At 43.2% G+C, this 16,618-nt stretch overlaps 1 protein-coding gene across 1 annotated transcript in view; it reads left to right on the top strand.

The window, feature by feature from the left end:
* SLC4A11 (solute carrier family 4 member 11) overlaps positions 1-15,899 on the top strand; it is a gene marked incomplete at both ends in the record, with an annotated part of 91,872 nt that extends 75,973 nt beyond the window's left edge. The window contains 6 exons of the mRNA XM_081999387.1: positions 317-423; positions 1,590-1,758; positions 5,091-5,264; positions 9,981-10,176; positions 12,321-12,490; positions 15,836-15,899. Of these exons, the coding sequence (XP_081855513.1) occupies positions 317-423; positions 1,590-1,758; positions 5,091-5,264; positions 9,981-10,176; positions 12,321-12,490; positions 15,836-15,899 (880 nt within the window). The remainder of the gene's footprint in view (positions 1-316; positions 424-1,589; positions 1,759-5,090; positions 5,265-9,980; positions 10,177-12,320; positions 12,491-15,835) is intronic.
* Positions 15,900-16,618: the final 719 nt, after the last annotated feature.

The raw sequence follows: 16,618 nt of genomic DNA, 5'->3' as shown, positions 1-16,618 counted from the left end.
AACTCATTTGAAATGCTTGAGTAAGCCATTAAACTAAAGTAGAAATGAGACACAAATCAGCGCTTGGAGGACTTTTTTTCTAGCTTGCATCTTGTTCTTGTTTGTTTATGGGTTTTGCTTATGCATTCATCAACCTTCAAAGGCTATAGATACCTGAGGATTTAGGTCTGAATTAAAGGCTAATTCTGCACTCCAAGTATCTCTTTAGAATTGCAAGATGGGACTGAATTTTCACTTGTTAATGCCTAATGTTATCTGTATTGGGCAATCGTCCCTAGTGTGGTGTTGATGGAAATTTTTTGTCTTTATATTGCAGCCCGTATTTGCATGCGAGAGTACGTGAAATTCTGTCTGACTGTGCCTTACCGATTTCAGTTCTGACTTTCTCTGTTGTGGGTTCCTATATCTTCAAGGAAATTGAAAGTAAGTTATATTTTTATTCTCTGGAATACTGGTGGAAGCTATTTAGGGTATCTGAAAAAGCAAAAGTAAATCCTAGGAAGATTTTGCTAAAAAATAGCAAAGTTCATCCATATAATTTCAAAAATACTGTATGTACCTCCCACCACCCCAAGAGCTCAGAGTTCCTCAATATTATATTTAATTAATTCAAAAACCTAATCAAATGAGGCTGAGTGAAGTTTTTTCTCTAGATAAATTATTCCAGTGAGCTTTTCATTTCAATGTAACTTTCCTGTAAGAGATACATACTTTAAGAGGATCAACAATTTCTGGCAAAGAACAAAGCACAGAGTAATTAGCAGGCAGGAAGGGTTGTTGCCAGTCATACAGATGTAGAGTTGATGATCCCAGTCTGTTGTCTTTGTCTCCAGTTGACGTTTTCCTAATTTAGGTGAAATGGTGCAGAGCATCTGGACAGTTCTAAGTTACACAAGGAAATCTAAAAATGAGACACCATTCATTGGCCAAATAGATCAGCTTTTCCATATCAGGAAGTGATAATGGGGACAGGAATTGCATTGTCCTGTGGTGACGTGGGTGGGTGATGTGAGGAAATGTATGGAAACAAATAAGAAATGGCTTTTTTCTGTGATGGACATTCCATCCAGTTGGCCACATGTCATTTTGTAATTCATGTGTGATTTATCCCTAGCCATGGATTTCTTCCGATGGCAGGAAATTAGGGACATTTTATACTAAAATGTCTTGTATGGCTTGTTGGATATGAGGAAGTTTTAAACCACCTCTGTCAGTTGATTAGCTGAGGAGGAGGAATATACTGCTAGCTGGAAGTAAGGTTTTCTAATCTAAAAACACCTCGCATCTGTGGAAAACAAGTTTCATTCTTTTGTTTTGCTCAAATATATATAATGCCTCACTAGAACTAGCAGTAATCTGTCAAATCAGGATGGCAGCCAACTTTGAAGAGGATGGAGGGGAAAAAATAAACTGAAACAGCCAGATGAGTCTGTCTTGTATGGCCTTCTGGCTCCCACATGCCAGAGCGTCATGCCTGGGCTGCTGCATTGGTTCCCAATAGTTCGTGGTGTGGGTAAAACATTACTTGAGTCCATATGGATGGTTGGACAAGAAGGTGCCCCCTAACATTATTCCCTTCCTCCTTCCAGTGTCCAAATTTAACTACAACCCATCTGAGAGCTTGTTCGTGCTGGCGCCAGTCCAGTCCCTCTCCATTGGGTCAGTGATGAGTGCCATGGGGCTGGGTTTCCTCCTGTCAATGCTCTTCTTCATAGAGCAGAACATCGTGGCATCGCTTACAAATGCCCCAGAGAACAGGTAATGCTTTTGGTGGTACTCTTCTTCTGTGGAGGGAAGTCCTCAAGCCTCTTTGCAGCAATACTTGTCTAAAGCTTGTCTGAATATCAGAAAAGATATTCAGGACCTGTTGGAGCGGGTCCAGAGGAGGCCACAAAAATGCTCGGGGGGATGGAACAGCTCTCCTATGAGGACAGGCTGAGAGAGTTGGGGTTGTTCAGCCTGGAGCAGAGAAGGCTCTGGGGAGACCTTATTGCAGCTGCTAGGTTAAAGGGGGCCTCTAGGAAAGATGGGGACAGACTTTTTAGTGGGGCCTGTTGCGATAGGACAAGGAGTGATGGTTTTAAACTAAAAGAGGGCAGATGCAGACTAGATCCAAGGAAGCAATTTTTCCCGATGAGGGTGGTAAAACCCTGGCCCAGGCTGCCCAGAGAGGTGGTAGATGCCCCATCCCTGGAAACATCCCAGGTCAGGTTGGATGGGGCTCTGAGAAACCTGCTCTAGTTGAAGATGTCCCTGCTCATGGCAGGGGGATGGATTAGATGGCCTTTAAAGATCCCTTCCAACTCAAAGATTCTGTGACGTGTTCTTCAGAACTTCTGTTGTCACAGATGAAAGTAACTCTACTGCTTAAGTCCTCCCTATCCCCAAAACACAGTTTTGTGTCAGTAAATAAAAAATGCAAAGTATCCATGTGCTCATCACCTCAGCCTGTTTCTATGCCCATGTGTGAATGTTATGTAGACATTTTGTATGGCTTGAGTTCTTGTGGATGTACCTCTAGATACTTAGGGAGTGTCTGACGCATATGGACACTTGAACTGCTCTTGCAGTGTAGAGAATTTTTTGAAAATGAAAAGTCAATGACCTGCACAAATGTTTTTGCATGATATGCTGTAGTTGAGCGTCACAAAGAACGTGTTTGGAGCTGTTTAGTCTCTGATTGAAAAGATGGAAGTGAAGTAAAGCAGTATGTCTATTGTCCGATAGGTCTGATTTATGTGTAAACTTGAGTTGAGATGTTGCACTGTTAAAATATCCCTCTGTTTTTGTGCCAACTGCAATCAGATATGATATCAAGAATGAACGTGTATGACTTTTTCCAGGGAAACCACCAAGTCTCAGAGGATTTTTTGCTAATGTAATGCGTGGGAGGGTTCTCTCCTTGTATAACATGCATTAGCATTCTCTATGTTGTAGCTGGAGTGACACTGAATTAGGGGAGAGAAGACAAGCTCAAATTCGGTTATACTAATTTGGTTTTGACCACTTGATTTTTTTCCTCTTATCTTTATTATATCCCTTTACTTGAAGTGTTGCATAAATATGTAATGTAAGTGGGTCATCTATTTCCTAATACGAGTTTCTTCTAAACTTTTGGTGTTTTCCACTAGGGTAACTTTAAAGAATGTAAAATATTCTTTGGAGTTCTTTATAGTGTTTTTCATAATGCTTTGTTACAGGGCTGAGCTTATGCTGATCAGGTATCAGGGCATGGGTTTTTAGAGATGGAAAAACTAGGATTTGACACCTTCTGTTTGTGATACCATCACAGAATAAAAATACCATCGTCTATACCAGCCAAATGGAGAATGTGCTGTTCGTCTTACCAAATGCATTTCCTCATGTAGAAAAAAAAAATGGAAAGGATGATGCTTGCCTAAAAATACACTGATGTGCTTTTAGTAAAGAATAATCACAGCAAGCTTATGGGACAGTCCAAGGAATACTAGGCTGGCTAGGCACTATGAAAATAACCTAAGATAATGCATCTAGATCTCTTTATGTATGTTAAGCTAGACAAGCTCAGTGGAGCCTATCCGTTGGTCATAGCAGGTGACCATACAGAGTTCTGCAAGACTGCAGAGACCAGTGTTCCAAGGGGACTAAAATGATGCTGCTGTTAGATGTATGGCCTTTGTACATAAAAAGCTCTCTGAAAAGGGCAGACAGGACAATCAAACGATAACACTGGGGATGCTGGAGATGCCTTTGCTCTGAGAAAGCAGCACATGAGCAGGGGTAGTGCTTTCAAGTGGTGAGCCAACACAGGAAATGTGTTTACAATCCCACCCTTCCTGCCAGCACCTTCCAGCCTCAGAGGCATTGCAATGTAGACATCTACCTGACCTAGTCACCCTGTGGCCTCCTCAGTCAATGGAGGTGAGCACTTCCAGTGGGACAAGTTGTTTTGTTCCAAAAACTGAACCCCACCCAAGATTTCTGCTGCCCAAACAATGGCATCTGCTGCTCTGAGATAGAGATTAGGCATAGATCTTCGTGTGCTGGGTCATGTCTTCTAAGCTCCATGCATCTCGTGTCCTAGAGCATCTTGGACAGCTCCAAGTCTCTGCGTAGGTATTGAATGGAGCTTGCTTGGGTGGCATTAAGACACCTAAATGGTGTTCCCTTTCCAGTTGATGGTGCCTGGAGAACAATTCAGCTGATCCCTTCTGTTGTGTCAGGGTGGCAACTGCTGTCTGCTCTGATGCCCAGGCAGAAACACAGCTATAGACCTTTAAGTTAGGTATCGAAGTCTGAGAGCTGAATCCTTCCCCAGCCTTTTTCTAAATTTTACTTGCAGTATCTGAGCAGTTGGTACCAGATGGGTATATTCAGGAAAGAGGCAGACTGTGCAAAAATGGCAAGGTTAAACTAGATGTGAGTTCAGTTGCTCTCTGTGTAGTCCTTGCAAAGTGAATGTAAATTGGCCAGCTTCCTTGAAGGCTGCCAGTTTCCCCCTCCCCTAACAAACAAAATGGGGAGGCTACCCTACTTTCACTGAAGTTAGGAACATATCTCCTTGGCTGACTACTAAAGGAGGAGCTGAATCTTAATGAATTCATGTCCCATTTTTCTTATCATGCAGTAGCAATTACATAATTAGGAGATTACTGCAGCACACAGAACACATGTTCTGTTTGTGGGGAAGGAGAGAGATCAGATTTAAAAACAAGATGAGTGGGAAACTTCAGTGTCAGTAGTTTGGCAACCCATGCCCAGGTTTCTAACCACTCCCCACGTGAACTCTGCTAGCAGGTACATGTGTGTATTTTGAGTGGACTCTGCAATAAACGTAGTGGCAAAATGCTGATGAAATTTTCATGGGCTGTTATTTCAGCGGGTTGCCTTTCTGTTCAGCATTGTTCTTTCCAGGAGATGACTGCTTTGGGAGCAAACTATTGAGTTTCATTACCTTTCGTGTTCGTGGAACGCAGGCTGTAAAGCAGGAGGAGTGTGAAATCACTCTGTGCATGCACTTTGGTATTTAGTATTTGAGCTGGGGTTCAGCAGGAACAGCCTGTTACAGTTTGCACCAAGTGTAATTACTGTCAACAAAAACCTCATTTCAGGTTGGTGAAGGGAACAGCTTATCACTGGGACCTCCTGCTTGTTGCTCTGATTAATACGGGGCTGTCAGTCTTCGGCCTCCCGTGGATCCATGCTGCCTTCCCTCACTCCCCGATGCATGTCCGTGCCCTGGCCTACGTGGAGGAGAGGGTTGAAAACGGACACATCTATGAGACGTGAGTAGGAGCCGCGGAGCTGTTTTGGATCTTTGGTTTCATTTGTGGTTTCCTAATCCTTTGGGTACGGTGGGTTATGTGGTTGGGGAGTTAGCTGTCTTGAAGACCTGCAGGATATGAAGGAGGAGGGGAGATGCACCAAACGAAGCCACCCCAGCCAGCATGGCCTGTGACCCTGCTTCATGCCCCTTCACCAAAGTGCCTGTTTTAGGACAGTCACAAATTTGCCCTCTCATCAGTGGCTGGCAGCAGCCTGCAGGGATTCCACCCAAGGCGGTGCAAATTGTCTTCTGGAAGAGTCAGCCAAGGCCTTTTCAGACTTATCCTTGTGGAAAGCTGAGGAGATGCTTTGGCCAGATCTTTCCACATGTCTTCACCAGAAAAAATCCAGTCTGATTCATTGCCTGAAACCTGTCTGGTGGTTATTACAAAGGGCAGGAAAAATGCAGCATTATTTCAGAGCTCCCATAGCATCTTCTGCCACGTTTCGGGAAGGCGAGATGCTTATTTAAATTCTCTTGTTTTTAAGCAAAAGCAACTGTGAAGCCATGCCCCGGTCATGGCTTTCTATTTGCAACCAGCATTTTTTGCTGTTCTGAGTTGTCCAACAGACTCTTATCTGAGACCTATTTTTAAAAAAAATTAACCCAATCTCTCCTGAAACCTGCTCCAGAACAGAGATTATCTGGTCTGTTTGATCTCAGTATGTTACAGGTGAGGGCTTTTACCTCAGAAGTGGTAGTTTCCACTCACATGCCATTAGTTTTAATTATCCTGTCTTGGTTTCCATTTTCTGAATTGCCATTTATCAAAAATGAGGCTAAGCAGTCATTTGCTTTGGGGGACAGAGTGGGTCTGTCTTTTAATTTCAGTCTTGCCTTCATGCTGTTCTTGGTGCCAGCAGGCCCAGCCCAACATGGCACAGCTGCTTTTTGGGTCTGTGATAGAACAAATTTCATCTTCCACATCTGGAAATTGATGAGTCCTGCCTCTCCCTGCAACACTTTTATAGACCTTTCTTGGGAAAACAGTCACATGGGCTCGTATTCCCATTAGTATGTGCTGGTAATATTTATTCCCACAGCTCTATCTGTCTTGAATAAATGTTAAACCCTATTTCAAAAAAAAAAAAAAGCAATTTGGTAATTTGAGTTCTGTAGGATTTTAATCTATGCCCTTGCACCTGGTGTCCATGATCTGCTCTGGGATACCTCTGCTTTCCATTTCTTTGTGACATGCAGAATTTACACTTTGTAACCATGCGCCACGCCTCCCTCCTCTGTATTCTGTTGTCAATTTTAATACCTGGTTGTCTTTTTCTTGTTTTGCCACCCACTGTCTTTATTCTGCGCTCTGGCTTCTCCCTGACGCAGTCCAGTTCCTTGCCTGAATTAAGAACTACCTCCTGCCCTTGTCCTCTGATCCTTCACGCAGCTGCCCTAAAAGAGCATGAAACTTCTCTTTGGCCATGCTAACCTAGATATGGCTCCAGTGAGTATCCTAAAAAGGACTGAGGGATGCCCTGATCTCACTAAGAGTGTTCCCTTGCGGCACAGCTCTTCCTCTGCTAGAGGCAAATAGGTACATAAATGAGTGCTGTGAACTGGATATTGGGAGTGAAGAAGGGAATGAGGATTTCCTAGTTATCTGAACTCCCTCTGAGACTGAAGCTTTTTGTTCTCTGCAAAGCACCGAGCTATTAACAGGAGACTCTGAGCGATGTTGTTGTCATTACTTTCTTTTCCTCTTAGCCAGTTCTGCTGATAGAGAAATGTACTGAAGCCGAGTTAGAAAATCAGGAGTTCTTTCAGTGCTGGCTCCCTTGGCAGGCTCTTTTCCTGCACTTGAATCAAAGCTCTTGGTGAGAATGGTGATATAAACAAGAATAAATATCTGTCCAATGAAAGCAAAATTTTCTTCTCCCCTGTGGAGTAACCACTTGAGTTTCATGTGGCAATCTGCAAATAAACTCTCATTACTCATGTGGAGGAGGTTGGGAATGGCTAATCCTGTGCTAGCCATATGTAAAGGATTCTGGAGAAATGAGCCTGGATTATGCTCTTTAATTTCCATTAATTACTTCACTTCCATTGCAGCACAGGCTTTCTGGAGCTGTTTCCTCAAGGGACAAACCAGATTCTGAACACAAGCAAATTACTGGAGTTCTTCTGTTGACTTAATGTGACTGTTCTTGATGTCCTTACCCTGGAAATAAGAGAAGTGCTAGGGATTGGCAAAAGACCAATTTGAGGCTGGAAACTTCAGTTTTAAAGATATTAAGTTTGGACAATTATGAGCAACTTAAAGTAGTTTGGAATTTCTTATCAGAGCATAGTTAAAGTAGCATTAGCAGGAGCTGACAGTAGTAGTTGCAGCACATCTTGTATGTGATCAAACACTCTTCAGGGCAGTGATCGCTGCATCCCCAAGAGATGACAGCGGAAAATTTCATTAATTTAAAAAATCCATTACCAAAGGACTGCTGCTCTGAGCTGTTCTGTACTTGCAGACTTGCATCTGACTGAAACGTGGTGGCTTTGTATCTAATTTTGATCCTGAGCTCTTTGGTTTGCATGACTTCACTTGCAAGGAACCTAGTGGACTTGTGCGTGCTTGGACTGACGCTTGCAGGTCACGAGCATTTGTAACAGTGGATTAGATCTTTGCCTGATATAGCAGAAATGCTTCCTCTGTAACTTGCCCGGTGACGAAGCCAAGGGAGCTCTTGCTGTACCTGAATGAGGCTAAATCAGTTAGTGCATCCTTTCATTCCTGCTTTACTGGGCCACTCGAGAGGCTCGTAGTGGTTCTGGAAGCTCTGAAGTAGTCTGACCACTCCTTATACGACCATCAAATTACTCTGAATAGCACTTATGGTTGCACTCTAAGCTGCTTGGCTCTGTCATCTTGGAGACTTCTGTTCTGTGGTGATCCAGACCTGGAGGCAATGAAAAGGGTGCCAAACTGGATCCACCTAGGTGATGGCCCAGTTCTTCCAGGGCTGGCAAGAGCAGTCTGCAGATAACAGTGAAGTGCTCTACTCTCCCTTGGCTTCTCTAGGCATTGGCAGGGACCTCTTGACACTGAAGACTTGCAAAGAGGATCTGAACAAAATCTATTTGGAAGGAGGAAAGCTGTAGTTTCTGCTGTTTAAATGTAGTCAGAGGAGGAGAGGTTACTTAGAGGTTAACACCTCCTGCATCTCTTCTGCGCATTCTCTCTTAGTAATCCTGGGTAATATGTATGACCTGCCCTGTTATTCACCAAGGAATTCAAGACTTGTCCTCAGGCCTTTGTGTACTGTTTATGATACCTGTTGTTTCTTAGGACTCTCAACCACTCATGTTAATTCTGCCATGTTATCCAAATCCTGAGGGCAAGCCTTAGGCTGTTACCCTTTCCTTCTCTCTGTGTGGAAGGGTCCTTCATCCCCACAGCTTCATCATGCTCTTGAATGTATAAATGGATTTGAAGTTCAACCTGATCTTACTTATAAGCAAGACTCTCAAAAACTTAATACTGAAAGAATTCACTACAAAGCAATCTTCTTTGGGACTTCGTAATACCTTCTGTCCTAGTAGTGTGTATGTAAAGAGGGAAGTGTGTTTTGATAGATCTTGTGGTTGGCTCTTGTGTTAATCCCCAGAGTATTTTGTGTACAGGGTTAATTTGGAATATGATGTCTCCCATCCAGGGAATGAGGCTACCAAATGACATCAAAAGAGACTGTCAACAAGAATTTCTCCTGATAGCAGGGGCTTTTACTCACTAGCTTATCCGCTGAATTGGTGGATTTATCTTCTCAAAAAAAGTTGTGTTAGGAATCCCCCTCTTCTCTATTTATAAGTAGTTTTGGAAGATGAGGGTTTTCTTTCCTCCTATTGTTTCTGGTTTGTTGTTGTTTTTTTTAAACTAGAATGAGATGACCACAGATTTAGTTCAAGTGGTAAAAAAAAAAAAAGCAACTTCTCCTCACCCCCCAAGTAGTCTCTGAAAGTTTCTGCATGCTTTCTTGTCAATCTCTTCCCCATAAAAAAACCCCCATCAATCTGTGGTCTGTCAGCTCTGGAAAATTTGCATTAATTAATTACATGTTTTGCATTGTAATCGGCGATTTGCAGTGCAACTGCTATTATCAACAGCAGAATTAAATTTCTAGCTCCCTGCGTAGGGCTCTCAGCATTCCCTTCCATATAAACAAGGAGATCCTCGTATACATCAAAAATGCTGACTCGCAGTCAAGAGTGTGCAGACTTTTTTTTTTTTACAAGAGGTTCATTAGTTCCCGTAGAAGTCAATGAGTTTTCTTTTGGATAAAAGCCAATTGCATATGCGCTGGGTAAATCGAGGAAAGGATTACTGCCCAGAAGGAGGATTCTTGCCTGGGTTTTTTTTGGAATGTGCTAAACAGAATTAGTTTAGAGGGCAATTTAGTTCAGGATGGGATCTGTGGAGCTTTGCAGAAGGGGAATTTGGCATTTTTCCAGCTGCTCTGTTTGAGCTGTGGATTAAGTGCCTGGCCTGGATCCAGCAGAGCTCTGCCTTCTCAGTGTCAGCATGGGGCCAGAAGTGCTGATCTCAGTGCAGTGGAGATGAGTTTCCTTTCCCAAGCGGCACGTGTCCCGCACCTATGGGGAATAGTGAGCCCCAGCAATAAGCTTATATGGATACTGGGATATTATCCTACTCCCCTAACCCCTGTTTTCTTGGTTTCAGGATTGTAAGTGTGAAGGAGACCCGCCTGACAAGTCTAGTGGCAAACTTCTTGGTTGGCCTCTCGCTTCTGCTCCTTCCTTTCCCTCTCCAGTGGATCCCAAAGCCAGTCCTCTATGGCCTCTTCCTGTACATCGCATTGACCTCCATTGATGGGAACCAGCTCTTTGAAAGGGTGGCTCTCCTGCTCAAAGAACAGGTACACAGACTGGGGCACTGTCCTGGTGGAACACAAGAAGGAAATTGTATTTACAACTTTAGCACCAAACTGTGCCAGGAGCTAACTGATGGAAAGCTACTGGTGTTGGGAATGGAGTTACCTCCAAAACCCATGTTCTCAGGAGACTGATTTCCAGCTCCAGCCTGCACTTTGCATATCCCTTTCACCTTTGTCTGCAAAGAGGGAGTGAAAACTTGATGTCTTTAGTTTGGCTGCCATTGAGATGTGAGCAATAGAAGTCTTTTGCATTAAAGTGGACAAATGAGCGGGAGCATAATGCAGTGTCAGATAACAAAAGTGGCATGGTTATTGTTGGGTTAAAAAAAGGTGGTAGCTGAATTGTTCATAGAACTGCACTGCATTTTTTCTGTCTTTCAAATTCTGCATAAATTGCTTTCTGCATTGCCTTTCCCTGCCACAAACTTTTGAGCTTTCTTGTGCAGAGCAATGTCTCTGATAGAATCCTTCTTTCAGTCTGCTAAGAATTGCTGTGGAGCCCCTATCTCCAGAAGGCAAAAATGGGTGCATGAATGAAGCCAGAGCAGCTGCTGCTAGTGAAGATACCCCTTAAACTGTGTGGAGTACAAACCAAAAACACATTCGAACAATGCCTCTTTAAAAAAAACAGTTGCACAAACTGTTGCTCACTGAATGTAGGCTGTTCATAAGTTTTAAACTGTGATATGTCAGCTGCAGAGTACATGCATTTTAAAAATAATAAAAATATTGAAAAGCACATGCATAATGTCAGTAAATTGTGATCTCTGATTTTCCCCAACAAAGCTTCAGAACCGGTAATTTTCTGCTATATTTTATACTGTCATTTTGACTTGTACGAAATACCACAAGATAGGATTTTAAACTTGGAATGAAATTACTTGCATTATTGAAACCCTTCTGATGTGGGATGAAAACAAATCTGGAAGATGTGTTTTCAAGCCATCTCTCTCACAAGTGCTAGGAAGGTGTGAGTTTGCAGTGTAGGCAGTACCTGGGAGCAATAGTGAGTCTCCAGCTCACCTCCCCTTATGTAACAAGGGTCAAGGGCTTAAGCCCAACATTTGGCTCTCATCTCTGCTAATCTATTCTGATCTCTAATATTACATCCCAGAGGTTAAAACTGTGAAATCTGGGTAAAGATTACATTTGTCATGTCAATTTTTGAATGAGGATTGAGTAGTCACTGATGTATGTGGAATATTACTTCTGGTTTTAGTACAAATTATGTGTGGAATTTTCCAAGCTTTGGTTTGGAAAATTAAAAAGTATTCTCAAATATGGAGATCTCCCTTTTCTGGAAAGCTTTTAATGAGTCATGGCACAATCTGAAATCCATTGAGTCTGTATCAGTGCCAGCAGACAGTCGCTCATACTCTTCATTGATGTATAGACAATGAGTCAAAGCCTGTGCTCAGACATGAGCAAGTAACTGTCAAAAGAAACCACGAGTGATATTTAGCCTATTAATGTCACTTTTTTCCTTTCTCAAAAATGAATAGGATATATGAGTTGATAAAATCACTGCAGTCTGAGTACAGCCTCTTCCCACACCTCCCCAGTCTCTTCTCCTGGTCTTCCCTTACAGGGGTTCAGCCAAGAAATAGGACTACCAGGGGCAAGCATGGAGTCTGGTCAGCAGAGAACAGAAGGCTATAAAATAATGAGGAGCTGGGTTTCAGGTGGAGAAACCATCCAGCAGTAATGACACCCAAATGCATCTGCTTATCGTCACCCCCTGCACACCTCTACAGGCACTTCACATATTGCTGCAAAGCCCTGATAATCCTGCTCAGGGGAATCTCATTACTGTACTTATCAAGATATTTTATTGCACTCCAGATGTTCCCAAAGGCAATCTTAGCTGTGTGGTGTGTCTTTTCTCCAGCTTTCTAGTGCTCAGTCATCTTCTGCATGTTGTTGCCAACGCTGTGGTCTAAGGCCCTTGCTTTAACCCTGCAGGTCCTGCATTCAGCTGTTGAACCTGTTAAGGGCTCGGATGATGCACTCTGTGTGTGTATAGGTTGATGACTTCCTTAAAGCTGTTGTGTTCAAAAGCCTGTGCCACATTCTGCAGCCCGAGTCCAGGTCATTGCATGTCTAACGTGTAATTCTTCTCTTCCCAGACGGCTTATCCTCCGACACATTACATCCGCAGAGTGCCCCAGAGGAAGATCCACTATTTTACCGGCTTGCAGGTCCTGCAGCTCCTCATCCTCTGTGGTTTCGGCATGTCACCATTGCCCTACATGAAGATGATCTTCCCGCTCATCATGATAGGGATGATCCCAATCAGGTACAAAGCTGCCTTTTTTTCTGTGTCCTATGCCTTTTGTCTTCAGGCTTGGACCGCAGGAAGTCTGAGTAGTCTAGAAGGGCATCTGGTACTTACCTGAGTAGCCAAATCCTGGAAGTGGGTGATGGTGACCTGTTCTTCACCAGCTGCTCAGGCTTGAGGAGGAGTAGTGCCAAGTGCCTGTGATTTCACTGGTATTGGGTGTTGTGCAAAGGGTTCTGGGCTGGCAGGTACTCTTCTTCCAGCTCGTAGAGAGGCAAATAAGCCTCCTTTTGCAGTACCTATGAGATGCTTGATCTTCCTGAGAAGCTGTAGTCTGAGTCTTCCTTCTAGGTATTTGATAATGTTCTGTATTGCTTTGCAATTTGTTTTCCTAAGGCCTACGCTCACAGCAGAACTAGAAACTTTTCCTAAGAGGAATCCTTCTCTCTTATCCATCTTTACAGACCTCCTGTACTGCTGAATGCCATTGCCAACGATCAGTTACGTTAAACTGGCCACATTTAGTCTTAAAATGTCCCTTTAAAACTGGGAGGACACCACAATATCTTCCAGTCTTGAGAAGGAATCATTGAGAAATTTAACTAATTTCTTCTTTAATGTTCATTAACAGTGACTGTCCATAATTCTCCAGTTAAATCATTCATGCTCTCCATCCTTTGGATGTAATGAGAAGCCATAATAAGATCTTGGAAGGAACAGATCTGTTTCCAGTCCACTTGATAAGTTTTAGGCCAGCATGGCATCCAGAGATATCTGGTTGTCTTTGAGCTTGCAGTCTTGGAGATTTTCTCTCTGATCTCAAAGTTCAGGGCTACCAATGTGATAATCTGCCAAGGCAGCTATTGAGGTGTTTCTCGTGGGTGATAAAGATGGGTCCAGTTCTTGCTAAAACAAAAGCAAATGTTAAAACTACCACAGCTTTCACCAGGATCAGGTTAGAGCTATTTGGGTTGGACTTTTAAAGGTAAACAAACCTTGGAAAACACTGAAGTTATTGTTCCTATGGTAAGAGTCTTTCACCCACCCTTCATGTAGGTGTCACTTTGGATGACTGGTGAAGTGGCTGGCAAATACTTCAACTGTGTGCAGTGCTGGATGATTGACTCTTGTGGGACTTGCAAGTCTCCGCACCGAGCAGCTCAGTACAGGAAAGAAAACATGGGACACTTTTTGCTAAATGTTCAAGTATTGGACGTAGTGTAATAAGCTAAATTAGTGTGGAGAGAGTGCTGTGTCAAAGAACCTGATTCTGTAATAAGAACTAGATAATTTAGGGATGCAAATATACCTTCTTTTCAGTAAAAAAGATACCTTCATCTTATACAAGCTCTGTTGCTAAGTCATTTCTCTTTTCAGAGCAGTTTTTTCTAGTAGCTGGATAATCAGCCCCACTGCTAAGGGGAACATGGTGCTGCAGAAATTTGCCCTTGGCTTTCAGAGAATCATAGAATAGTCTGGGTTGGAAGGGACCTTTTAAAGGCCATCTAGTCCAACCCCCTGCAATGAGCAGGGGCATCTTCAACTAAATCAGGTTGCTCAGAGCCCTGTCCAGCCTGACCTGGGGTGTTTCCAGGGATGGGGCATCTACCACCTCTTTACTTTCTCTGATTTCTGTGGGCTCTGGCTGAGAAGGCAGCACCATGATGCATGAGCTCTGTGGTTAACAATGACTTTCACAAAGGTTTGGCACTCTAAATAGATGAGCTGTGTGTTATTTTTTCAAGAAATGAAAGGAGGAAGAGGAGATGGGAGAGTAGCCAGTGGTCAAAGTCAAGAATCAAACCTGGATGAGTGAGTTATGGCTCAGTGTCCCATCCAGAAAACCAGCCATGTTATTTGTCTGTCTCAAAGCCATGTTTCCATCTGTCTGCCAGCATTAGACACATGATTTGCATTGTCAGTGGTGAGGGACCATCTCTTTCCACTGGTGTAGTGTTAATGTGAAAGATAATGGATTTCAATGGCTTCTCACTATTGCAGTGGAGAGCAGCCTGCTGGGAGAAAATATAATCTCTTTGGGTATCCCTAGTTCCTGGCTTTGATTGACATCTTTGGGGTGACTCATTTTTGGTAACACTCTGATCCCTCTCTGGGAACTACTGAGGTTAAGGCTGCTTAGAGAGGAAGAATCTTCTTTCCAAGTTCTCTGTGATGCTTATCTGTGCTCCCATGACTCTCAAGCATTTTATTTCATGACGGGTCTATTTAAGAAGATCCTGGTACTTCTCAGTAGTAAGAGCTGTTTGGGACCTCTTGCATAGCTATTGAAAAGGCCCTTCCAAGTGTTAAACTGGCTTCCTAGTGCTTTGTGCCTTATATTAACAGCTGAAGAACAGCTTCCTTGTTAAGCAAGGAAAAGTGTCAAACTAAACATGCAGTAGAATTTAATGAGAGCAACTTCAGAGCATATTGTTAACAGTGCCTTGCTTTTCTCACCCAAATAACATTAATTCATGAGGTTGTTCTTGCAAACAAATAAAAAAAAACTAAACCCCAAAAGTAAGGGAATCACTGTCTCCATGATCCAATGGAGAATCCAGAGACCTAGTAGGAATGGAGCCTTACCAGCAGCTGGAGGAATGAATGTAACAGCCCTGCTTAGCCTCTTGCCATGGTCTCAAGTTTTACTGATGTATTTGGTGCTTCTCTAAAGACCAAAGCTTCTGGGTTGTCTGTTAAAGCTTCTTTGTGGGAGAGCTGAAAGGAGAACTTCCTCAGTTCTCCAAGTATCCCAGCTCTCAAAGACAAATAACTCTCGTATGCAGGTCTTTGAGCCAGCCCTGTAAATTTGGAGGAGGATTTCTCCTGTGAGGTCTCGGATGTTGTAATGAGTCTAAGGCTGTATCAGGTGGAGTTTGTGTGTTGGAAAACTACAGGGAAAGTTGTGAAGAAAGTAGAAGTAAATGGTGATTCTTGGCAAAGTAACCCATCCACTAGCAAAATGGAGGCAGCAGGAAGCTATGGCCTGCCTCCCCAGCACAAACTAGGACCACAGCTGTGGGTCAGGTGAGATGGTACATTTTTAGCACCTTTAAGACTTTGTGGTGACAGAGTGCTCTAGGAAAGTGACTTTCCTTCTGTGAGGATGAGGATATTTTCTTTCCTCCTCAACAGAAATGAGGAGGCATCAATGAGGAGCTCTACACTGTTATTCCTAAAAATGCTGTGTTTGCTTGCAGGACTGGCTTTTCTTACTTTCTCCCATTTCATCTCCCTTTCAGCTGGGTGCGTCTGTTGTATGCATGGCCATAGACAAACTCAACTGAGAGTCACGGGACAGACAAACAAAATGTTACACGAATAAACACAAGCACTAACGCTATCTCTCTGGTTCAATCTTAGGTATAACCTGCTCCCTAGGATCATTGAAGCCAAGTACTTGGATGCTATGGATGCAGAGCATTAAATGGGGTCCTCCGCACATGGAGCAGCGAGGACAGTTCTTTTGGAGTTGGAAGGCGGCTTTGCCGAGGCATAGAACAATCTATCTGCAGTTCTTTCTTTCATCACTTTCTTTCTGCTCTAATATGGCATTGGTAATGCACACATATCAAAGACCAATTGAGCGTTAAAGTGTCAGACCAAAACAGCCTTGGACTTAGGAGGCCGATGCTCTTTGGAGCTGTGAGGCAAGCAAGCTTTATGGAAATGCTACTTTCCACATCCCAAAACTGGAAACCCCAAAGATCAGCATGTCTGTACGGTTGGAGCATGCGTCCTCAGAGTGGTCACGTGTTCCCTTGTTTGAGGGGTGGGAGGAATCTTGGGGTGGCTTTTTTGTACACCATGTCCCTTTCTTCCTAAAAACTATAAGGACAGCAACTGGCCCTTCTTTTACAGAGTGACAGTCCTGTTCTGGCCTTTGAATTAAATTTCCTGGTGCATTCAGTATTCCCGAATCGGTATTCTGGTTGGGATGGCCTCATGTTAAACCACTGATGTCAGGAAAGATGTCTGGCCATCTCTTCAGATTAGCAGGGTTGGAAACAGATATAATTTTTACTGATACGATCCACAGCTTTTGTATGAATATTTAATTCCTACAAATGAGCTGGAAATGTTCAGAGGTTGGGCTCGCATGGTGTTGATGAAACCTCATCTGGGTCTAAGCTACTTAGGAATAAT

Source organism: Phaethon aethereus (genome assembly GCF_964289735.1).
Source record: "Phaethon aethereus genome assembly, chromosome: 4".
Classification (NCBI taxonomy): Eukaryota; Metazoa; Chordata; class Aves; order Phaethontiformes; family Phaethontidae; genus Phaethon; species Phaethon aethereus.
Note: the sequence above shows the minus strand (reverse complement) of the source record. Positions and strands in the feature narration are given on the sequence as shown.